At 38.7% G+C, this 26,058-nt stretch overlaps 1 protein-coding gene across 11 annotated transcripts in view; it reads right to left on the bottom strand.

Annotated features, from left to right (window-relative positions):
• Window positions 1-26,058, bottom strand: part of MGAT5 (alpha-1,6-mannosylglycoprotein 6-beta-N-acetylglucosaminyltransferase) — a 397,474-nt gene that overhangs the window by 27,719 nt on the left and 343,697 nt on the right. For all 11 annotated transcript variants that reach the window (XM_069067800.1, XM_069067805.1, XM_069067798.1 and 8 more), the window contains 4 exons: window positions 25,622-25,771; window positions 10,815-10,961; window positions 4,123-4,239; window positions 490-564 (listed from right to left, as the gene is read on the bottom strand). In XM_069067800.1, the coding sequence (XP_068923901.1) occupies window positions 490-564; window positions 4,123-4,239; window positions 10,815-10,961; window positions 25,622-25,771 (489 nt within the window). The remainder of the gene's footprint in view (window positions 1-489; window positions 565-4,122; window positions 4,240-10,814; window positions 10,962-25,621; window positions 25,772-26,058) is intronic.

Raw genomic sequence — 26,058 nt, 5'->3', positions numbered from 1 at the left:
GTCTATAATCTTTACCAGACTGCCAAAGGGGTCCATGCCCCACAAAAATGGTTAAGAATCCCAGCTTAGATTTAGGACTAGGAGTCTTAGCAGAGAAGGTATTGACCTCCATCGGTAGGAGACTTTCCTCCGGTAGGATTTCCCTCTCCCAGTGAAATGCCAGGTATAGATACAGCCCCATTCCCAATTCCTATCCCTATCCCTAGGAGTGATCTTCTATAGAAATCATAAAAAAAAGAAAATACACACCACACACACACACATACACATACACACACACAACCCTTACGATATGAGAAAAATCACCTATTTGGGTAATTCCTAGAAAACTCACTTTTAGCTTCATTAAACCATCCAATTCATTTTCTCTGGCCATCAGAGCAACAAGAGAATCACCAACATGTTCTCTGCTCTTCTTGAAAACCCTGTACTTGAGGTTACATGAAACAGTACAACTAACAGGAAAGAGATGTTTCCAAAGAGACTTACCTGTTTTTCAATAAATGCATTCATCCTTTGTAGCATCCCTTCACATGTGAACTCGTATGGCATGTAAGGTTCAATCTGTTGAAACAGGACACATTATTTCTATGTGGAGGGAGGACACTACTCACTGGTTTTTCCACTGAATGGGCAGTAAGCTCAGGTTTGATTATGTCTATCAATTGTTGCTTTTGATATGACAGTCATGATGTTCTAAAGAAGATTTATGATTTTTGTCCATTTAGAACCTTAATAAAAACAAAGTTCCAAACTAAGAACCCAGGGAATCTATCTCTGTTGTTCTCACTCCAGATGCCCTAATAAGTCTTACATATCCAGGACAGATGGCCCTTCGAATTAACTATTACATTTTCTTTTCAGATTTTCATGCTGCCACCTGAGACCTTGTAGCTTTTACATCATATCCTGATGGCCAATCCTGGACTAACCCTATATTTATAACTTTTGGCCTATCAACAGTGCTGCAATAAAACTGGGTCAAACGTGAGTGTCCTTACTTTTCATGGTCTTGCATTAGTACGTTATGCTGCCGATGAAATGTCTTTAAGTTATAACCACGAGTCACAGTACAGTGTTTGTTGGAGGGATGAATCATGACCAAATACAGTGTTTTGTTTTTTCCAATATGAAACATGTAGTATTTATTAGTAATACTAATCTGTATGTCAGGGTAGTGGTTTGAGGAAGTAGTGTGCATATAGGAATTGTCTCTAAGTACTGTGGGAGCAAATCAAAGATTTTCTAGCAGAACTCCTATTTCTAGAGTGTGTATCTCTGAAGAGTTCAAAGTACTTTGAAGATATTCTATTATTTCTATGTGTCTTTTAAAATGTCCTCTACACATCAGAGATCATCCTTCACATTAACTATTACATTTTATTTTCTTTCCAAGAATTTGTATTTACATTTCACTGTCAGCCACTTATACATTTCACATTCCAACAGATGTCTACCAATGTCTACCAAGAGGTTCATACAAAGGAACAAAAAAAAGTCTCTGTAATAGAGGACTCACTCACTCACTCACTCACAGGTTTTAGCACAATTTGCTGTGGGTGATATTTTTTTCTACAGTTAGACGAACTGATAAAAACTACTTTCCATGTGGCCAGAAAATCTAGTTCTGGGCTAAAAACAAGCTCTATAACACAGAAGTTTTTTCTCTAATGTATCTCAAAAGGCCCACAACAGTGAAATGGGAGTTAATTAACTCCAAAGTCTTATTTCAACAAACAAAATCTGAGAAATATTTCTTCTGTTTCCTACCTAGAAAAAGCCCTAGCCTAGCAAACGTTATAAGAGGGTATGAACTGCCATTATAGTGTATTAAATGCTGTTAACTGTAAAAACTTTCCCATCAAGCAAAAACAGGAAAAAAAAAAGTGTCATTTATTCCTGAAATTGTTGAACATATGAAGTACACTCCTTTGGAGAGGGATCCAGTGATGATATTCTAAAAGAGATTCATCTTTCTGGAGAAACAAAAATATAATTATATCACCTGTAACAGACCAAAAGGCTATGCAAAGGCAAATGTAGGCCTAAAGAGGGGAAGTCATTCTCCAGTAACCAAGCCTTCCAAGCTTCTGGCCACCACTGGTTAGCAGAAGCAGCAGCATGTTTGAGCAACACAGGCAAACACAAGAGTCATTCCTCTCCCATAACCTGGCCCCCTCCTCGCCCCCCTCTTCTCAACATCCCTTTCTGTAAGGTTATTATAGTCTTTTGCACGGATCCCCAGCACCTGTATCCATTGCTCCCTGTCATAGGAACCTCTTTATTCCTTCAAAGTCTTACTTTCCAGTGAGTAGCAGCTATTCCCCAATGGCATTAGTTGATAGTGATAAAGACTGGCCATTTGATTTCACGGTAGAGGGAACTTTAGGTGGGGAAATCCCCTCCATCTCTGCAGGTCAGCATGTTCTTGGCAATTTCTGGTCACAAAGTTAGTCAGAGAAATTAAGTACTTTGCCCAAGGTCACATAGCCTGGATGTGTCAGAGATGATACTTGAACCCAGATCCTTCTGGTTTCAAGACCAGTTCTCTACCTGCCATATCATGCCCACTATCTCATTTGCTGATAATTTCTTTAATAAGTTAGTGTGGTGTGATTGCACTGGTATGGGCAATTCCTCGGCCAAAGTAGATTTTAATCCCTCTACAACTTAGTGCATGGTCTCTAAGAGTTGATGTAGCTGAAAAAGTTTATTATTCTCTGACTAACCCAGGGATGAACCTGAACTGTGCTGAGCTGAAATGAGGAGGCTGATCCTTGGGAAGTAAACAAAGTCTATTTCTGGTACTCACTTGAATCCTTTCCAGAATTCTGAAACCTTCTCAAGCTTGCACTCTGATTCTATAGCCTTCTAGAGCCCCGGTTATCTGCATTCCACAATGAGGGATCAGTGTAGGTCTGGTAACACTTCATTGCATTATCAACTCCCAGGCAGGTACAATCACATTTAATATGGGGGATCTTTAAGACCGAAAAGCCTCTCATAAACAGTGGAAGCAATTCTTAAATGGGGAAATGTGATGAGAGGTAGAGGGAAAATATTTTGAGAAAAGAAAACCTCAAATGCTAATTTGGCTCCAATTCTACCTACCATAGACTGCCTGGCAAAAGTGGGCAAGGGCAATTGCACTTTTTGCTCAACAATTAATGTAGTTCTACCTATAGAATGTTTTGTGGTTGTTCAGTTGTTTCAGTCATGTCTGACTCTTTGAGACTCAATTTAGAATTTCTTGGCAAAGACACTTGGCTTGCCATTTCTATCTCTAGCTCATTTTACAGATGAGGAAACTGAGGCAAACAGGATTAAGTGACTTGCTCAGGGTCATACAACTAGTAAATGTCTGAGGCTGGATTTGAACCCAGGAAAACAAGTCTTCTGACTTCAGGTCCAGCACTCTATCCACCACACCACCCAGCTGCTTAACTAATTCAATGCCCTGAGCATTGAAACAGAAGACAGATAAATGGTTAAAAAATGCTCTATAGTAAAATACTTCAGGTACATGGCCCTTACAGAGATTCTCTCAATTGGCATAACACAGTTTGGAGAAAGTCAAAAGATGTACAGAGTGTAATTTCCTCAATAGGAAAAAAAAATTATTCCACTTAATTGGAATTCCAATCTTCTAATTAGGACTAACAGGGAAACCTTATCTCATGCATATTAATTTAGCACAGTAACTAATAGTTACTTTATATAGTGCTATACAATTTACAATTTGAATGGCACCAAGGTAAGAATGAGTTGCTATTAAAAAAAAAAAAGCATTTTCAAGTATTTCCTTGATTACTTTTCCTAATCTCTTTATCATAGGTACATGCTGTGGTTCCAGGTCCATCTTTTCCTATCTGTTGCCTTCAGAGCTTTCTAATGGAGTAAGAATCAAGTGAAATTGTGGCCCACTTTTTTTAATTTCATAGAAAACATGAGAGATTCCCATGTCAAATTCTTTAGGCTAAACCATTTTTTTAACTTTAGTGGTAAAGTGCAATGGTAAAGTTTGATTTAGGAGAACAAAGCATTTAGGATGACTGCCACATTATCACAGCATTATCACATGCTATACATGTAAAAAATGAATATTGGGTGTTTTTTTTTAACCTTTTGATTTAAAATTGCTTTCACTGCATTCTCTACTTCATGATGATCAGTTGGGTTCACGGTCCAGACATGTGGTGGCCCAATGAAAACTTCAGCATAAGGATGCTGAGAAGTTAGCTGTAAAAGAAAAAGAAGCAAAATAAAACACATTATCATCAGGTAGCAGATATTTCCCTTTTGTGCCAGACACTATTTTCTGTGCCTTTTATGGTACTGAGTTGTACTGGTGCAAGTAACAGAATAGTCTCTGAGTATTAAAAACAAACAAGCAAATAAAGTAACCTCCATTCACATCCCGTACTCTTTTCCCCCTCCACCCCTCCCCACCCCCTAACTGGTTTTAAGCCTTTAAACATTCACATAACAATAAAACAGGGATGACTTCAAGGCCAAGAACAAATTATGAATCCCATTTGGAGACAGGAAATGGTATGTCACTTCCAGGGTAAGATGGAAGATATAACAGTACTCCTCCCCCCTCCAAAAAGATGAAAATAAAATAGCCTGCCACACACCATCCATCACTGGACATCACTTATATCAGCCAGTGTCTATTAAAAGCAGCTTAGAGAGTCAAGTAGACACAGAAGGGAGGCTTGCAATAAAAATCAAGGTTTTAGTGTTATAAAAATATGAGTAATGGTAAAAAGCAGAGAAAAAAATACACCAGGCAAAGACCCCACAAATTTTTGAACTGGTCTGGAGAATAAGAATTATGCTAATATGATGCTTTTCTAGTTAATGAGAGCTGACAATTTGATAGTACTGTGACCTAGGGAATTTATAGTTGTTGTGTCTTCTAGGTAGTAACAACTTAATTTGGCCCAGGAGACTAAATTCTTATGACTGCTTCTCACTATGAACCCTTTTTTGTCCTACAAAGATGCTTCACAATAGCTGTATTTGTCTAGCCAGCTTGTCTTCTTTTACATTTAAGTTTCCCATTCTTCTAGGCAGAACCTGTTTTGTCTACATGGTGCTTAAAAAACATCATCCAAATAGCAATATCATATAAATAAATATTAATGTATAAATATATTTAATACATCATATAAACATAAAAATAATAAAAATATAAATAAAACAATCATATAAATATCGGTTGAAAGAATTCATTGCATTCTCCTATCTCTGTCATGTCTTCCACTCTCCATTTCCCACTCTACTAAAGGCTTGTACTACCTTGCAATACCCTTATTCAAGCCAAAGAACAAGCCCAAGATGCTGGCCCCCATTACCAAGCCTTTATTAATACTAGTCTCCTGCCACAGTTCTATTTGTGTTCCCTCTCCTCTTTCCAAAATCTGTCCAGGATTCACCTTCTCCAAGAAGTCATCCCTGACTAAATCCATCCAGTCCCCAGTATAACTCCAGTAATAAGAGAATACTCTTGCTTCTTCCTATAATGATTATTTTGTTCCTATCCTATGAACAGTGGCAGAAGATATACTTCTGGCCATTTTCAAAGTCCTCCAACTAGACTGAAAGAAAGCTCCATGAAGGAAAAAAAAATCCTATGGATTATTAAATTTGTCTCTCTCAATGCCCAGTACCATGTTCTGCACTATTCTAATAAGCACTTAAGCATTTGAAGTCACACAGAAGAGAGGAAAACTTTTGATCTCTCAAGGCTGAGTGATCTTTTCCTCCTCTGAGTCCCCATGGTCCTTTACATGTACCTTCTCAAATGGCTTACCACTTCCTTTGGACTTATCTTTCTAACTGCCTCTGATACCAACTGGCTGGGTGACCTCGGGCAAGTCACTGAGTTGCAGAGGTAGAGGGTGTTTTCTCATCTGGGAGTTCCTCACACAATTGAAGTCATAAGTACTATTGTAATTCTCTATGATATTTATCAACATACAAGCCTTATGTATTTTACCAGACTAAATTCCATGGTGACTGGGACCATATCTTATAATTTTTTGTATTCTCAAGGACCCAGAACATAGGTAGAACTCACAAAATCACAGATCTTCAGAGTTGAGAAAGATCTCAGAGGGCAGCCTAGTGCCTGGCACATAGTAGGGGTCTAATGTTTATTGACTGATTTTGTCCAACCTCTACCTGAACATGAAACCCTTCTGCATCACACCTGAGAAGAGGTCACCCAGCCTTGACCTATTACTTCCCCAGGCAGCCAATTCTCCTTTTATGAAGCTTTATTATTAGGATGATTTTTCTGCCTTTTGTAGCCAATCAGAACCAATCTAACCTCTTTATCAGATGTTAGCACTTCATAGGTTTGAAAGCAGCTATTATGGGCCCTTCTGTGGCTTCTTTTCTAAAGGATTAATATCCCCAATTCCTTCAGGTGATCTTGATACAACATAAATTTGAGGTCCTTCACCATTCTAGCTGCCTTGATGTTCCTTAGCTTATCAAAATCTTTCCTGAAATGTAGAATCCAGACTGAAAATAGCACTCCAGTGTGGTCCAATCAAGGAAGAACACAGTGGGATTATAACATGATGCCTCTCAAGGGAGCCTAGGATGTAATTTGCTTTCTTGGCTGTCATTTCAAATTATTGACTCTTCTTCAGTGTTCAATCAACCTGATACCCGAGATATTTTGCATATGAACTGCTGGTGAAGAGGGCCTGCCTCAATTTGAACTGATGAAGGATAGGATTTTACTTTGTGCCCTCACACCAGGATGACCTAAATTCCAACCTGGCCTCAGATACTTGCTAGCTATGTGACTCTGGGCAAATCACTTAACCCGTCTATATTAGTTTCCTCATCTGTAAAATGAGGCGACTAATAGCACCTACTTCCCAGGATTGTTGTGAAGATCAAGTGAGATATTTGTAAAGTACGTAATATAGCACCTGGCACATAGTAGGCATCATGTAAAAATACTAGATGTTATTCATGAAGACTCAAGTTCAAATCCAGCACCAAACACTTTACTAGTCATGGAACCTAGACAAGTCACTTAAATCTCTCTCTGAATTTCCTCAGCTGTAAAATGTAAAATACCTCCCTTCCAGGGTTACTGCAAGGATCAAATGAGATAATATTTTAAAAGCTCTTAGCCCAGTGCTTCGCATTTAGTGGGTGCTTAAGGAATGTTTATTCCCTCTCCTACTCCTTTTATGCTTATTCAATTTCATCTCATGAGAATTAGTACACTATTCTGGCCCTTCTAGATTTATTTATTTGGATACTGTCTTCTTAATCCAGTTTATTAGCTATCCTTTCCCACCAAAATTGTCAAAGTATGTTATATGTGCCTTTATCAAACTCACTGAAAAAAAAAAGTGAAACCACATAGGGTAAAATACAATTCATAGAGCACCTTCTTGACCATTTTTTGGTCCAAATATTCAACCACTTCTAAATTAACCTGACTGTCCTATCACATAACCCTATCTCATAATTTTTGTCCAAGATTTGAAGTTAAGCTCATTATCTGATAATCTGCAAGCTCCCCTTTTCTGAAAACTAGGATATTTGTCCTTCAATATTGCATATATTCCCAGCTCTCCACGATCAAAGATCAAGTAATAAACTCAGTGTTTGTCTAATAAGTGAACAAAAGAGTTTCATCTCAACCCATAATTATTCTGTATCATTCTCTGAAAGTCAGAAACCCATTGAAGAGAAGTATGAAAAATTTCCAGGCTATTAGCCTAACTTTACTTAAAAGAATAAGAACAAGAAAGGGAACAAGAATTTATTAAGACCAACTATGATGTATACTAACCATGGGAGGTCCCCCCACACCATGTCTTAGGTTCTCTTCCCTTCTTCCCCTATATTATCTCACTTAGTGATTTCATCTACTCTTAAGGGTTCAATTATCATCTCTTTGTAGATTATTCCAGGATCTATATATTCAGTTGTAACTTCTCTCCTGAAATCTTGAACTGCTTTCCCTTAAGGTACCTCAAACCTAAACCGTCCAAATCAGAACTCATTATCTTCCCTACACTCCATACATTCTCCCCTCTTCTGAATTTCCCTATTACTATCAAGGGCAGTGCCATCCTCCCCCTCATCTAGGCTCCTAACCTTGGTGTCATTCTAGAGGTTAATTGTCCAATACACTGCCAAGTCTTGTTCTACCTTTGTACCATCTCTCATCCCCCTTTATCCCTCTTCTGACAGTATCATCACCCCTTATCACCTCTCACCTGGCCTATTGCAATACTCTGCTGGTCAGTGTCCTTTCCTCAAATCTCTCCCCACTTCAATCCATCCTCTACTCATATGCCAACATAATCTTTCTACAGGGCAGCACTGATCATGTTACTCCCTAAGTTGATAAACACCAGTGATTCTCTATTACCTCCAGCATCAAATATAAAATCCTCTTTGACTTTTAAAGCTCCTTCACAGCCTGGCCCCTTTGTACTTTTCCAGTATTCTTAGTACTGATTCTCCTCTGTGGCTTTCCAGACCTACAGAAGCAGAGTGGAATATAATGAACAGACCACTTTGGGTCAGATGACCTGAGTTACATCTCCACCATTTACTTCCCATGTGACCTTAGGGAAGTCTTTTTTTTTCTGAATTATTTATAATGTCTGAGAATCAGTTCCTCATCTTCAAAAAGATAATGAATAGCAATCCTTTTACTGCATACATGCCTTACAGGATTCTTATGAAAACAGTGCTTTTTAAATGTTGACACACTTCACAAATGTGAGCTAATGAGTTATTTTCAAAGCCCCATTCTTCCTATGTATGAGTTATGACCATTAAGGGCTGTGAGTTATTTTAAAATCACATACATGGTACAGTCATTTGTTTCGATCAGGAATTTCTTTCTTAGACTTACTTCAGGGACAGTTTATGAGCCACACCAGGAGATCACCCTTATTTCCTACTTAAATCACCACTAACCAGCTTGATCACATGCTTAATTCACTAGGCTTGGCTCCAAAAGCCAATTCAATCACTTCCAAAAGTCTATCATCAAGAATGAATGTGTTACCATGAAGGATATATTTATTTTTCATTTTTAAAATTCTGAACTTAACAAATAGTTTAGCTATGTGGTACAGTAAATAGAGCATTGGGCCTGACATCAGGAAAACCCAAGTTCCATCTCAGCTAATTAAGATACTTATTGTGTCTTAGCTGTGTGACCCTAGGCAAGCCACTTAAATGCCTACCTCAGTTTCTTCAACCGTAAAACGTAAATAACACCACCTATCTCCCAGGGTTGTTGTGAGATTCAAATGAGACAATATTTGTAAAATGCTTAGCACAGTGTTTGGGGCACAGTGCCTGGCACACAGTATACGTTTCATACATATGTGTTTCCTCTCATGTAAGACAGGCATCTCCAAATATGCTTTGTAGAAGAGGACAGAATTGTACATGAAATCATCAATATCTATTCTGTGGAGATTAGTTAATAGGCTGAGTTTAAGATGTCTAAGGGACAATTAGTTCAAGATGTTAAATAGGCAGGTGGAGATGCGAGACTAGACCTAGACTTCAGAAGAGAGGTTGGGGATCTATTGATTTTCTTTTTAAGTATATCATAAATTCAACAAGGAGCTTTCAAAGCTATCCTGCTTGACTGTGATATACCATTAAGGATACCAAAAACCCCTGCATATATATATATATATATATTTTTATGGTAGCAAAGTACTGGAAAGAAAATGGGTACTTGTTGATATTGAGAAATGGCCAAACAAATCGTGGTACATGAATGCAATGGAATTATGATTGTGCTATAATTATGAATAAAGGGGTTCAGAAAAACACAGAAGACTTGTATCAACTAATGCAGAGTGAAGTAAGAAGAAAAGAGGAAAACAATACATATAAAGAGAACAGAAAATTAAATGAACTAAAGAAATTGAACACTAACTGGAATGGCCATTTGTAGACTCTTCAGTAGAGATATAGAGGACTATGTGAAATGTTTTACATACTCTCAGATGCAATAAATTCATTGGTTAGTTTTGTTTGGAACTGATTTTTCATAATTTATTATCATGAAAAGTTTCACAGAGGGAAGGAGTACATCCAGATAGGACTGTGATGTCAAATCAAAAAGTATCAATAAGACTTTACTTCTATTTGTGGAAGGCCTAACTTAGTTGCCACTTATACCATAAAGCCCTCTGACTACTAGTACCTTTTTCTTCTCAAAAGAATATTTCTAGGGGCAGCCAGGTGGCTCAGCGAGTAAGAGCACCGGCTCCAATGTCGGGATGACCTGGATCAAATCCGGGCTTGGATACTTAGCACCACACCCAGAAATAACTGGCCGTGTAACCTTGAGCAAGTTACTTAACCCCTATTGCTTTAAAAAAAAAAAAAAGAATATTTCTAAAAATGTTTTTGAGCACTGGTAGAATGACTGGAATACAGCCTTCCAATATTACTGTTTTGAAGGGGAGAACATGCATTTATAATTGATTTGCTAAAAAATATCAATCACATCACTTTATAGTCATTTCTCAAATATGCCATCAACCTACTACACTTCTTCCTTCTTAAAGGCAAGAAATATGCTTCATTTTTCTTCGTATGGCTTAACACACCTAACTTGATTTGATGCCTTACATGTAGCATGTGGTTAAGAAATATTTGTTAATCAGTTTCATTTATTTCTCATCCCCCACTTAGAGAAGCCTACTACAATTAGGAGGTTAAGGATAATGTTTGTTAAACTACGAGGCTAGAGTCACAATCTTTTGGTTAATGCTTTGATAGATACTTACCTCTCTCAGGGTTGGTTTGCCTATAAAAAAGTCCGTGTTTTTACTGCTTTTTGGTGGGTTAAACTTGACATTCAGGAATGCACATCCATTAGCAATAGCCTCAAGGGGAGCTGGACCTTCATATGGGAACCCCAGTCCGACAAACAACTGCAAAACAACAATAAAATACACCCCAAACAATTCAGGATTGTTTTCCTTCACTTAAAATGAGTCATCACTACCTTACATTTCTCAACACAATGGTTTTGAAAGATATCCACAGACATCTTAGGTGAGAGGTAGGGTAAAGGCATCTGCGCCCACTGAACTCTGTGTAAAAATACAATTGCAAAGTTTTCCAGAAATGTAATTAAGGTGCGCTATATTCTTCTGCCATGATAAAAAGAGAAGGAATGAGCCTGGCAGGAGGCAGGAGGAGGTCCTAACATCCAACAATAATCTTTCTGTAATGAGCCAGAGAACATGACTAAGAAAAGCCTTGGCAAATTAAGCAGGAGGTTTCTTCATTGAATGGATGGAACAACAGAGCCTTTCAGTGATGCTGGGGGTTGGGGGATGCCACAGAAGGTCACTTGGTAGCTTGATTACATTTCGAATGACAGTATTCTAACACATGATGGCAGACTGGAAGACACAGGTTTTGAGAATGGTTACATCACTGGACACCATCAGAACTCTATTTTTTTTTTAGGAGGGTTGGTAGGAAAGGGAAGGCATTATTCTTTGTAAAATCAGTAAAGCTGTCAGTAGCCACAGCTGAAGCAAAATGTTGGGCTTTTCCTACTGCGGACAGTAGATGGCAGCATAATGACAGTCTGCAGACCTCAGGAGAACTAAGAGGGACAATGGGGGTCACATAATGCTTCAACTTGGCATTGTTTTTCCTAGTTCAAAAGGAAATGCTTTTAATTGGCACAAGCCAATTCTACTGTCCAACATGTATCCTTAGGAATTTAAGCTCCCAGGATAGTGAAGGCATACCCTCTATGCTAAGTATGGTATGGAGTATACTCAAACAATAAATATTAAGTATGGTATCAGCAAACCCATTGTGTTGTCCCCATAGGCAAATCAACTTAAGACAGCTCACATTTCAGGAGGGATCATTTGCTTTTTTTTTTTTTAATAAGCAATTGGGGTTAAGTAACTTGCTCAAGGTTACATGGCCAGTTATTTCTGGGTGTGGTGCTGAGTATTGGAGCCCAGATTTGATCCCCAGGTCATCCTGACACTGGAGCCAGTGCTCTTACTCGCTGAGCCACCTGGCCGCCCCGAAGCAAGTGGGGTTAAGTAACTTGTTCAAGGTTACACGGCCAGGTGTTTCTGGGTGGGTGCTAAGTGTCTGAGCCCAGGATTCGATCTCCAGGTCATCCTGACACTGGAGCCGGTGTTCTTACTTGCTGTGCTACCTGGTCTCCCCTTGAGATCATTTACTTTTGCAATAATTAAGGAGAATGCCAAGAACCTAACCTCTTTCTTTCCTGGCTCTTAGAGCTAAGGATGCTGAATTAGAACTGTTTATGAATTGGATTCCTTCTCCTTCCCCTACTCTCTTCTGCCTCTACAGCTGGTTGAATGGGAAGTAACCTAGAATGGATTAATGAAAAAGCTCTAAGCAATAACTGTCCTCTTCCCTCTCCTCTTCCTACCCCCTCGCCCCACCCTAGTACCAAGGGATCTGGAATCCCTTCAATCTTCGGTCAAATTCCAGAAGTGGACATAAAGGTGATTTGTCCCCATCTGAATACAGGGAGTAGTCTAGAATTTTGTTGAGGAAAGAAGCAAAATTTCAAGTTCTTTTATAAGTTTTCAGAAATGATGGCTAGTCTACCACCATAAATATGTTTTTTTTCCCTGAAAAGAAGGGGGTACCTAGCATTATAATTATGGGGACATACTATTCCCTTCCCCAAAGATCCTGAAATCACTGAGATAGGAAAAAGTAGATGGTGACCTTCACTGGGGTATAAGAGTATAAAATATATGAGTATAAAAAAGTAAACTCTTAGTAGTCTCTGAGTAGGAAGGGGAAGTTTCACTTCTCATCCAGCCATATACCCAGGGGGGCTTACCATCTGCCTGCTTTCACTCATTTGTTTCTCTCCACGTGGACTAATACTTCCCACATTAGATCTCTATATATGGGTTTTCCAGAATCTAGGACCCAGGCCCTGGGGAAGGTGATCATCTTGTTTTTGGAGCTTTCTCACCTTAGGGGTCCAACCCAGCTAAATATGTAACTTCTGTATCTCTCATCCAGCCCCTCTTCTTTACTTTCACTGCACTCACCCTAGTTTGAACCTTCATCCCTTCTTGTCTATACTATTAACTAGGTGTCTCTATTTCTTTTTTATCTGCTCTCAAAGTCATCCTCTGAGATACTCCTGAAATGATCTCCCTAATGACGATCATGTCACTCCTCTACTCAAAATTCTTAAGTGGCTCCTCATTGACTACCAAACACAATATAAACTCCTGATCTTGACATTAAAGCTCCTCATTACATCCAGCACCCATTACCCTTTCCAGCTTGACCTGATTTCAACCTTTTCTTATTTAATCAAAACCCTTTACATAACCTCCTGATTCAGTACAATTGGACTAGGGAGGCAATAAGCTCTGATACAAAGAAGTCCCAAGGGACCAAGATGGTACACAGGACAGTGTCCTTGATATATCTTCTCAGTAAATATGGCAGGAATGAAGGAAGGAAAGAAGGAAGGAAAGGGGGAGTGAAGGAAAGAAGAAAGGAAGGAAAGAGGGAGGGAAGGAAGAAAGAAAGATTTAGAGTCAGAGGACCTGAGTTCCAATCTACTTTTGCCACCTAATATCTGATGCTGGAAAAGTCACAACCTTTTTGAGCCTTAGTCACCTTCTCTGAAAGATGAGGGATTTCTACTTGCTGCCTTCCAAAAACCTATGATATCATAACTACTCTACTACTGATCCTTAATCTGACATCTGTGGCTATTGTTTCTTTGCTTGTAGCATTCACAGTAGCTGGCATAATGTCCTGTCGCTTCCAGTGTCCTCCCTCTCCTCTTTCAAGGTCCAACTCAGGTACTACAATCCTTCACAAGTCTACTTTGACGGCCTCTTGTGAATATGATTTCAGCCTCCTCAAATTTCTAATATCATTTATCTAATTCTCCCTTTTGAACTTGTCACCTTTACCTTTGCAGAAGGACTAGTGTGGTATCTTTGTATCTCTATGGTCTAGCACAATGTTTTGCTTATCATAAATACTTAGTGAATGTTATAGCAGATATGACTTTAAGATCTAACAATGGATTTTCCCTCTACAAGTTAGCCACATCTTAGCAACTTATACTGTCTTCCATTAGGAATGGGAGTATATTCATGAGTAAAAGCTATACCTGCAGAAAAAAGAATTCAAGAAAATACCAGAGAAGGGAGAATGATTTTCTCCTTGACCAATTTAAGGCCCTGGAGCTGGCCAAGGTTCTTACTCTTGATAGGTTTGGATACCATTACTTGCTTCTATATCCAGGGGAGAATTTCTACTTTTCTGACAGATTGATAGTAGAAAGTCTGACTTGGCAAGTGACAGAAAACATAGGATTATAGAGTTAGAAAGGTCCTTACATATCAAATTCAATGACCTATTTCCAGTCCTCTTCCTGGCTCTTTCTATCAAATTTGACTGCCTCCTCTCTTGATACTTTATTGTTCCTTAATTCTTTATTCTCTTCAGGTTTTTCTCCTATTGTCCCTACATGTTCTCTATTGGCCCCTTCCATCTCTTACACGTGGATTCCCACCCAAGGATCTACTTTAAGCCTTAGTATTCTCTTAGCATTTTGTCACCCTTGAAGACCTGAATGGAATTATCACCTTTATACAACTTCCAAACCTGTATATTCAATCCTTTTCCTGACCTCTAGAGTTCTGTATTTCTTACTGGCAATTATACTTCTACCTCTGTCTCACCAATACCTTAAAGTCAATATATCTAAAATTTCACTCATCAACTAACCTCTAAAACCTTATCTCTCTAACATTGTGTGTGTGTTTCATAAATACACATTTGCCCAGGTTCAAAAACCCTTTCTTGACTCTTCCCTTATAGATAACCAACATCTGTTAATTCTGCCTGTTACTGCTTAGATCCATTTTCTCCTCTCTCATACAGCTAACAGCCATTTACAAGTCACATTTAGGGGTGTGCTGGAGGCAGTTGATATGGGCTCTTGAGAGTCAATTTTTAAATTATCAGGGTGAGTATTCACACTGCAGAAATCAGCAAGTACTACAAATCAAGTCTTGATTTATTGTTTTGACTGTCTAGACTTAAGTTATGGAGAAAATGTTAATAATGAACATTAAAATTAAAAGTCTGCCATTCATTTATCTTTGGATTTTTTTGGACATATGGTTATTGAACATTTATAAGCCTACCACTGGGTCATACTCCACCTGAATGACTATAATAGCCCTCTAACTGGTTTCCTTGCTTCTTGTCTCTTCCCTTCCCAACCCATGCCAAACAGCTACAAAAATTATATTAACGACAGTTTTTCACTCCCCTGTTCAAAACTTTTTAGTGACTCCCTAAATACAAAGTCTGTAGCCTGGCATCCAAGGCCCTATGCAATGCCTCCTTATTATCCATCTAGCCTTATTACTCCCTTCATGCATAATACCTATGAAACAAACTAGTCCATGATTTCATCTTCTACTCACCTGCCTTTGGCTCCCCAGTCTCATCCAATATATTTCTCTTCCCTGATTTTCCAGCAAAAAGTGTTATTTTTTTTCCTCTATGTTTTTATGTAGACCATCCCCTATGACTAGAAAGCACCTCCCCTCACTATCACCTCCACAAATCTATCCACCAAAATTCTTCTCTTCCTTTAGTATATAGCTCAGAGCATACTTCCTCCATAAAACAGTCCTTGATCCTACCTCTGTCTCATTTGAAAATGATGTCTCCTTCCTAAAAACTTTAGAGAGCACTCTGAGAACACCTTAGGAGAATTCCCCACTTGTCCCATTCACTTTTTACCTCGTATCATACTTATTTGTGTACATGTTGTATTCCCTTCATTGCCTCCTTGAAGGCAAGGGATATATGATCCCCTCCCCCCTATTTTTGAATTCTCAGCATCTAATACAATGCCTCTCACAAAGTAGGTGCTTTAAAAAATGTTTATTGCTATTGTCATTTAGATCTGTGACATTCTTGGGAATAGAGACTGATAGAGAATTCAGACTATGTCCCCAAAGGTTTGAGTCAGAGATATAAGTTCTTACTGCTTCATAACCTCTGTAAATAAGGGCATGTGTTGAAACCTTCATAGCAAATTGCATTGCACTGAATTGCAAATAAGAATTCTGGAGAAAAACAGATAAGACATATGGTTCTTGACTATTAAATAGAATAATTTGAAAAAAAATAAGCTCTGATGACCAACCAATTTGAACCCATTAATTAAAAGTATTTGGGGCTGCTGCTTAATGGACTTGAATATGACCTAGGTTTAATTATATCTGAATACATCTGAATTGGTACCATTTTCTTTGCTGAGTGTTGGTTATGAAGTCCCCACAAAATACACATTTTCACTGACTCACAGAAACCATGGCGATTTAAAGCAGAGCTTAAACAACAGCACATGACTTCTCTTCAGTTTTTCTCATAATTAAGGTTACAGGAAATAAACTACTTGCAAACATCAAAACAAGAGTTTTAAGTTGTCCTCCCAGCAGGTCACTCTTAATGGAGTATTCAGGTCCATTGATGTCAAACAACACATGTGAGTACCACTAAACCATAGAATGGTAGAGTGGGCAGGGGGCCTTAACAATTATTTAATCCACCCTGCTCCCATTTTACAGATGAAGAAAGAGAGGCTCAGAGAGGTTATGGTTAATTTAAAGTCACACAGCTAGTTAATGAACGAATATAGACTAGAGCCCCAGGTCTCCTGATTTCCAGTCCGGTATCTTTCTTACTATGTCACTGCCGGTTGTTAGTAGAAAATCAGAAAAATTAGAAAGGACTTTTTCTTTAGAGAGTCTCTCTAATTTGAACTCTGAATTTTACAATTTTGGGAAGCAAAGCCCAGAGAAGCATAAGGACTTGCCAAAGTTCACAAAGCTAGTTAGTTTCAGAATATTGAGTGGCACTGGGGCTGTGCAATTTGTGAATCCCAAATGGTATTTCATAAGTCTTCATATGCATTTGACTTTCGCCACATGCTTGTAATCTGACCATGCACAACAGAAATCCCCTAACTGCCTGTCTACTTGTATGTTTCCTCAGCATCCTTAGCATGCAGCCAAGTTACAAAAATGCAAGTATATATTAAAGTGCAGGGGCCGCTGAGCTTCCCTATTCAGCTAAAAACTGAGCATATTTTATGTATGCTATCTCCACCCTTCAGAGGTCTGGAATCTAATGAGGATATTCCAGATGAAGAAACATCTCTATGGCTGCTTGCTCCAAACTTCTTCAATGTACATTTCTAAACAGAGACCTTACATGCTATAAAATTAAATCTTCTAACCAATCCTAAGCAGTAGAAAACAGATGAAGTACCATCCGTTGTGTACATAGCACGTTATTGGGACCCGGCTACACAAGAACAAACATTTTAGAAAAACAACTCAGGTTTGGACTCTAAGTGAGGAGGGAAATGGAACTGACAAGAGTTTAGTTTGGGTGCTTTTTTTTTTTTAATGGCATAGACAGTTTTTGGACTCTCAAGTGGAAGTCAACATGATTTTTAAAGAGCCTGTGGACTCAGTTATGATATAATTCATGTTGTGGGAGAGGAAAAGGGAAGGGGGTGGCCTGGATAAGCCAAACCAGCAGAACCCTCCTCCCCAAATAGTTGTCATTTGCTTTGGTAATATTGCATGAGTTGTCTGAAAAATGTTTACTTTCCTAATTCTGACCTGCTTAGTCTAGCATTATAATTAGTTTCATCTTTCTGAGTACATAACTACTAAGCAAGGAGGGGAGGTAGCCCTGGCAAGAAGGGACATTTTAAGTATAAGAAATAACATGTGTGGAGGCAGGCAAACGTGATTGCCACTCATTTAGCAAGTAGTGGGCTTTCACCCACTTGTCCAAGCTGCTGAGATAAGCAGGTAAAGGCTTCATTTGATGAATGCATACTGACTCATTAATTGTTTATTTCTAACTGGAAATTTAGAACATATGGGTATGTGATTTCAAGGAAAGTTTTAGTTTTTAGATTGTTTTTAGATTTGCTCTCAAATTACTATCTTAAGAATGTTTCATTGTAATGAATGAAAGTGCCAAGGAGAGTTAGGCCCTGAGGAATTTTCGGAATGACATCAGCTTTCTCAGGCCATGAAAGTTTGGATTGGTGAGAGATTATATACTCAGTACACAGATGACAGTCTAAGTCCAGTTTCCTCTTCATGTGATTACATACAATTTTTCAGTGCTTTATATGAAATATAAATCTAGCCTTTGCTATACATACAAGGGAGGTAGGGCGAGAATGGAACAAGAAAAATATTTTTCTTAAGTGTTCCTCACAATATGTGTTTGTGTTTGTGATTTCTTTCATGCCTTACAGCATGAACTGCCCCATACTTTAAAGTTCCTAGAGGAAGATGTATAACTGAAAGAGAACCTGACAGGGTGCAGAGAATATATGAATGGAGAAGCTCTCGGCTTCAAGTCCAAAGTCCATTTCTCAGTCGTGACACTACAAAGAAGTCACATGTTTCTGGTGGGTCTTTGCTTCTTCTGTTTTAATATGCTGACACTCTAGTTTCATAGTGAGGAAAGCACTCTACAAACAGCAAAGCACCTTATAAATGTGAGTCGTTACTCACTTTTGCCTACAAGAGGCATCTATAAAAACTGTTGTGTAAATAGATGATAGGGCATGCTCCTGGGGTAGTGCCAGGAACTAACCATGTTAAGTGTGCATATAAAATGAATGAGCTGCCTGTGGTACACGTGACCTGAGTCACAGAATGTTACATTCAGGAAACTTCAGGGATCAGCCAGACTAGCTTAGCTACTAGACTGACTTTACAAAGGAGGAAAGTGAGGCACCAGTGCTGCACAGTGGGGCAGTGAGATTCTCCCTGACTCCTAATACTTCTCTCCTTGGGAACCCAACACTGAAGAGAGGGGTGGCAATAACTGAAAGGGCTGCTGGACGGCTGGGCTATTTCATCTCCAAAAACCTCTTTTAGCATGTAATGTCAAGAAGGGCAAGAAGGTCCCCAATATGCTAGGAAGACAAAAGGCATGATTTTGCATCATTAATGCTTGAAGTCTGCTGAAGTCACTGCCAAACCACAGATCCTTTACTAGAGATCAGTCCACTGGGGATAGGCCAAGCTTGTTGTACTCAGCTGTCTAGATTCTCTTTGAAAAACCAACCTCAGACTTCAGTCACTTGAAATCCCCAGGTTGAAAACAAAGCAGCAAGCCTTTCATGGGAGATTAATTAATTTGAGATTTGGGGACAAGGAGGAGAGCAAAGTGGTCAAATTTAAAATTGTGGAAAGCAAAATCCAGAGACCACAATAAAACACTTGTTTCTTTCCTATACTTCTTTCCAAGTGTTCAGGAAGTACTGTTAATCATTAATGGGTCACATCCTATTGAGATAACTTTTCAATGAGCACAGGTAAAAAATGGGGTGTTGATTCAGCAGACCCCTCACCAAGTAGAACCCTCATGGCCTGAAAAAGCTGATGTCCTTCTTAAAGTGCCTTATTCAAGGGCCTCGCTTGGAAGTGTCAACCATTACAGTACTAATCACTCATTAAAAGGAAATTTGCTAAATATAGTTATCTGAATAGGAAAGGGCCCAATCTAAAAAAAAAACCAGGGAGCTGAAAGGAACTGGATAAAACTGTCCTTGAGATTGAATGCTCACATAGTCTAAATTTCTGGTCAGAAATAGACAATCACTGAATCACAATGCACTCATCCAGTGAAATCTTATCTTGGGCAAGTGGATGAAGAACCCATTCTCAGCTGACATGTTTGCCTGCCTTTGTGCTCACAGTTCTTCTTACACCCAGTTTATTCCTTACCTCCCCTACTGCATCTCTACTTTTTGAATTAGGACACATCTTCTAAGACCCAGATCAAAGACTGCTTCTTCTCTAAAGGCTTCCTTGATCCCTTTGTATAAAAATTTTTCCTTCCACAGGTCTAATATTTGCCTATCATTCCCTTATACTCCTACTTTATTCTATCCTACATTAGAATTACCACATTGCTATTGTACACATACTACAGAATTGCAAAGTATCACATTATATTGCATATTTGTGATTATGACATAGCAGCCCTGCTGGATTAATCAGTCAATGAAGAAACACAAAGTGTCTACTTTGTAAAAGGCACTGTGCTAGGTGTTGGGGCTAGAAATTCAATAAATGAAACAATCTTTACTCACCAGGCACTGCCATTTTAGGGGAAAAAACAAGTACATAGATAAGTAGATATAGAATATAGACTAATATAAAGTAAGTTCCATAATGCAAAGGACCAAGTCTTAATTATGTTTATTTTCCCCTCAGGGTAAACCAGAGCACCTTGTACAAAATAGATACTGATTAAATAGCTTTTGGATTCATGCTATGACCATCCTCTCTCATGGATCTAGTTTGGTGAAGAACAGTTGCTTAAAGCACTAAGAGCAAGATTTCTTACCCTGGGTTTTTGATCTTGGGTGTATATGTGTATGTGTACTTGTGTGTGTGTGTGTGTGTGTGTGTGTGTGTATATATATATATATATGTGTGTGTGTGTGTGTATGTGTGTGTATATATGTATACATGTATACACGTAACTATTTCCATATAATTAGGTTACTTTGCAAATCTATGTATTTTAATTTATGCTTTTAAAGATATTATTCTGAGGAGGGCTCTATCAGCTTCACCAGACTGTCAAAATGGTACATGACCAAAAAAAAAAGGTTAAAAACCAATGAACTAGGGGTAGAGATCTTGGCTTCTAAGCTTACAGATGACCCATGGGAGCCTGCTGAGCAGTAACTGATTATCAAACTGCACCTCTTTGACCTGCTCTGGTCATAGAGGGAGTTGTTTCCATGTGGAAAATAAACAATTAAGTGTGATGTTGAAAGAAGAGGGAAGTACCCAGGAAGACACCTTTCCCTAACAATTGTAAATCATGGTCTATAACTCCTCTACAACTTAAAATTTGAGAATACAGAGACTAGTTTTTGTGGTTTCATAAATAAGATATCTGTAAAGCGGGGTGGCCAGGTGGCGCAGTGAGTAAAGCGCTGTCCCTGGAGTCGGGAGGACCCGGGATTGGTTCCGGCCTCAGATACTTAACACCCACACAAATTAACTGGCCCTGTAACCTTGGGCAAGTTCCTTAACCCAAATTGCTTTAAAAAAAAAAGATCTCTGTAAATGCTCAGCTCAGTCCCCGGCACATAATAAATTCTTTAAAAATGCCTGTTTCCTTTTTCTTCCATTTTTCTATAGGCATTTTTATTTCTGCTTCTTCTAAGTATTCATCCTAGTACTGCTGGATTACACCGTGGGATTCTACTCCCCTAGCTAATTTCTAACAAGGGTTGGTGATGGGGAGCAGAGAAGTGGAGAGGAAAGAATATGTCTAGATCCATAACATAAGAAGATACGATACGTTTGTATTGGAAAGCAGGAAGAACCAGCAGAAATGCTTCCAAGGACATCCTAGTGAATCTTGGTTTCCTAACTTGAATTGCACTAGCGGACTTTAGTGTTAGGCATTACCCTTCTATAGATTTCTGAGAAGCAATTAAATCATCAGAATCCATTTCTCTGTCAAGATTGTCCTTCAGAATCACTAAACACTCCAGTTCTTTTGGTTCAGATTTAATATATCACGAAAGACCTTTTGTCCTCACTTGCTTCTTGCAGCCAGATAGTGCTAATGATGCACCCGTTGGCTAATGGCATTCAGAGTACAGATTTCTGCTGAACAGAGTGTTTTCTGTACTCAGAAATGGAGAAAGATGGTTCGTCATGAAAAATAATGAATCAGAAACTGATTAAGCATCAGTCATTTCTATATGGCTCTAAACCTCTTGAGGAGCAGCAGATTCACTTCCTTTTGAAATAATGAGGAGCTGAAGAGAGTGAGGGATTCCATTCATTCCAGTAGTATTTGCTTCCATGCATCTCCAGTTCCCCACCTCTAACGTGGATCTGAATAAATTGCTTTTAAATTGCCTAGAGACACAGAGGAAGGAGTTATGGGAAGAATGGGTTGTAGATGCAAAGCTCCACTGGTCTTTAGTGTCATTATTTCAAAACTCAAGATTCATTCATTTTAGCTACAAGGCATCATGCACAAAAAATCACCTCCACTATACACTGGCTGATTTCTTTCACAGTGACTAAGTGATTCAGCCATAATTTCACTCAGAGTATTGGAACATACTCTAGTAAGATCAAGAAGCAATACATAACTGGATGAGTCCTATACACCAAAAGCATTTGGTTTCCTTGAATGTATACTAACTATCTGCTTCTCCTGGTCTAGCTCTGTTTGCCACACCTGTGTGTCAAGGGTGTCCTGGCACCAATATTTCTATCTCTCCTGGTACCTCTGTTGTCCTCTCTTGGGCTTTGGATAGTCTCTATTTTGGCCCATTCCCCACCAAGTGACAACAAAACAGATGCCAGAGGTGGTGGGGTAAGCATTCTTTTTAAATGTGTGAGGCTGAATAAGACATTCATGAAGTTAATAGGGGTGTGAACAACAGTAATGACACTACTGAACAACTACACTGCCAAATGTAATCTTAAAGGGGGATGAGCTTTTTCTAACATGCCATGTAGGGAAAAAATAGTAAAGCAAAACAAATGGCAAAAATAGCATTGCCACAAAAGGGCAGGGAAGTTCATCCAACATATTTCAGCTCAGGACAGACTGTACCCTTCTCTGCCCTGGGGTACCTACTAGAAGCAAGAGGCAAAAATGATATCATGGGATTTCTCTGGGCTTTGCAGACTATTTGAATATTTGCGAGACTGAAAATTTATTTCCTAGAGCAACAAAGCGTTAATGAGAACTGCTCTGAGAATATGTGTCCTTGTCCAAGGACCTAAAGAACTCATGGGCCTTTATCTCATTCATGACACACTAAAGGGGAAAATTATCTCCCTTTCACAAATGGAAAAACTGAAGCATGGTGTAATACTAATGGGATTTGAGATCTTCCCCACCCATTAATAGGCCTCACACGGAGCCCGTTAAGGGAAGCTTGGTTAGGGGAGACTTGCTTGTAGGAAGGCTTTCACACCTTTTACTAATTTCTAATTAGGCATTGAGTCACAAGGGTTGTGATATCTTTTGGTTCTGAGAAGTGTATATATACTCTGAGTTGGTATTTTTCTTTGGGGGCTGGCTTATGAGAAGGATCTTGTGATTCCCTGGTGGAGAGTCTGAGTGGCCATATGTACAGAGCTCCACCACCTGCTCAGATGTAAAGACTCTCTCGATCCTGGGATGTAGGTAAAGTGTATAGTGATTCAGGCAGTCAGAGCCCTGTCTGTTCGTCTTTATTTCTCTGCTTAAATTTTCTCTTAAGTTCAAGGTGCTGACTTTTCCCTTGAACTAGTGAATGTAATTAAAAAAATATATTGTTAACCTTTTAAACAGTTATCTTTCTTACTAAAGTAGATCTAAGAACCTGTGCTAGCAGCCATCCTGGGTATGCCAGCATGGTTTCTGATACACATGGATAGGAAAACAATAACAGTATCACTACATAGGCCATGGAGTCCAAATAGTTGGGTTCAAGTCGGGACTCTACCGATTATCATATGAATTGGGTGAATCACTTTTCTCTGAGCTAGTCTCCTCATATGATTATGAAAAGGGGAGTAATTCAGGGGGAATCCACCCCCTCTCCTCAATTTGAGCATCTCTTCCACCTAGAATATGGACATATATATCAACATCTTGTTAATAAGGTAAATGACAATCCCCAACTGGCTTTGGGCAAGGGAATTATAGAAAGACAGATCTAAAACTGAAAGGTGCCTCAGAGGCCAATAAATAAAATCCCATTTGTTTTACCAATGAAGAAACTGTGTCCCAGGGAGATGAAATGATTTACCTAAAGTCACACAATGAATGACAGAACCAGATTTGAGCACCATTCTTCTGCCTTTAAGGAATGTGTATTCCCCCCCTCCTCCCGAACCATAATGTCTTTAATCTCTTAAGTTTTTTCTCATTTGTTGACTGTGACATATTTATTCTCTTTGCAGGTAAATGTGATGATCTGAGAATATACTTAGGAAATACTTTATTTTCATGCACTATAAATACATAGAACAAGTTGGTTAGGTTGCAAAAGGAAACTTTAACTATTTTTCTCAAATCCCCTTGCACCCTCTGGTTATTAATGACAATTGGTTGGCCATTTTTCAGTATTCTAAAGACTTGACAACAGGTAAGCAAAAGGTAATCTAGAAAACTATTTGTCAGTCAATGTTAAACCAATAACTTCCTAGAAGTAGCCTAAATTCATTTTGTGTTTATCTATAAACAAGTTAATGGGAAGAAAGTGAAATATTGGCTCTCACTGAAATTGGTAGTAAGAATCCAACAAATTTACCCCCAAACTATCACTTTCTGTTGTTACTTCCCTGCTCAAAAACTTCTAAAGGTTCCCTGTTGCCTAATGGATAAAATTCAGACATCTCTGCCTAGCATTCAAGGTCCTTTGTAATCCAGCTTCCCTTACACATCTTATTACTTCCCAACACAAAGTCTTCACTTTAGATGGGCAGTATGCTTTTTCAATTGTCATTTTTCCCTTTCCTCCCTGACACCTTCTTCCTCAAAAAGGCCATTTCCATTTTGAGTTCTGGGATCTACAGTTTCTGAAGGGAATTAAAAAGCTGGTGTGTTTGGAGAAGAGGAACCAGGATGGTAAAGGCATTAAATTCCTAAGAGAGGAGGATTGGTTGAAAGAAATGGGCAGATTTTGCCTGGAGAAAAGAAGAATGAATGAGGGGGACAAGATGGCTATATGCAAAGATTTGAAAGGCTGTCATGGAGGAGGGATTGATTAGACATGACTTCAGAGGGCAGAACCAGGAGAAACAGACAACAGCTGTCAAGAGGCAAATGTAGGCTTGATGTCAGGAAGAACAATTCTCAATCATGGGAACTGTTCCCCTTCCTACAAGGTCTTTAAGAAGTAGCTGTACAACAAATTATCAGGCATATTGATTAAAAGGGGTGTTCATTTAGTGTTTAGGATGAACTATCATTCTAAGACAGCTGAAGTCTTTTCCAATTCTTAAAATTGGTGATTTTGTAATTTATATACATCGGTCTCCCTACCTAAAATGCCCTCTCCTGTCCTTTCTTAAATATTGATGTACTATATACTCTTTATGGCCCAGCTCAAGACTCCCCCAGAAAGACCATCCTGACTGTTCCAGTCCACATTGATCTCTTTCTTCTTCTGAACTTCTATAATATTTATAATATCCAATAAACACTTGTTAAATTATCATGATTTAGGAGACAGAAGGAGAAACAGTCTTGAGTGGCAAGGGGATAGATAACTCAGTGACCTCTTCCTTACAACTAAAGGTTTCATCATGATGGATGCAATTGTCATCTATAATCCTAGTGAGCTCTCACAGAAAGTCACTCCCTAAAAACAACATTCTAGAAGTTTTCCATAGCACACAAGAAGAAGAAAGGCCTGACTGCCACTTCAATGATAATTAGAAACAAATTCATAAACGTGGCCATTGGATGAGCTCTTAAGGAAAGGCTGACTTACCTTGGTTTCTCTGAGAAGAAATTGTAAATCTCTTCCACTGAGGATTCCATGATTCTTCACATAGCTGGGCATGTGGTTAGTGCTAGAGCCATAGACAGTTGCGTGTACTTCCATGTATGTGTGAATGATGTCCAAGTACTCCTTTTTATTCTAGAGAACACAAATACACATTAGATGTTACTTTAGTTTTATACCCTATTAATATGGGTCATAATTTACTATAAAGGGGGAAAAAACCAACCTTATCTTAGAAGATCCAGAGACTGTGGAACTCACTGCTTTTTTTTAGAAATAATGATGATAATAATAAAATCTAAGATTCATACAGTATTTTAAGGTTTGCAAAAGCCTTTACAAATCCAAGTCCTGAGTTTTTTTTTTCTTTTAAAAATTCTGGCTTGGGTATTGAGTGGCAAAGGAGTCATATAGTAGTACAG

Source organism: Petaurus breviceps, unplaced genomic scaffold (assembly GCF_028583685.1).
Source record: "Petaurus breviceps papuanus isolate PSGF00001 unplaced genomic scaffold, PetGlider_PUasm1.0 90752, whole genome shotgun sequence".
Classification (NCBI taxonomy): Eukaryota; Metazoa; Chordata; class Mammalia; order Diprotodontia; family Petauridae; genus Petaurus; species Petaurus breviceps.
The sequence above is the reverse complement of the archived record's forward strand: the minus strand, read 5'-3'. Positions and strand labels throughout refer to the sequence as shown.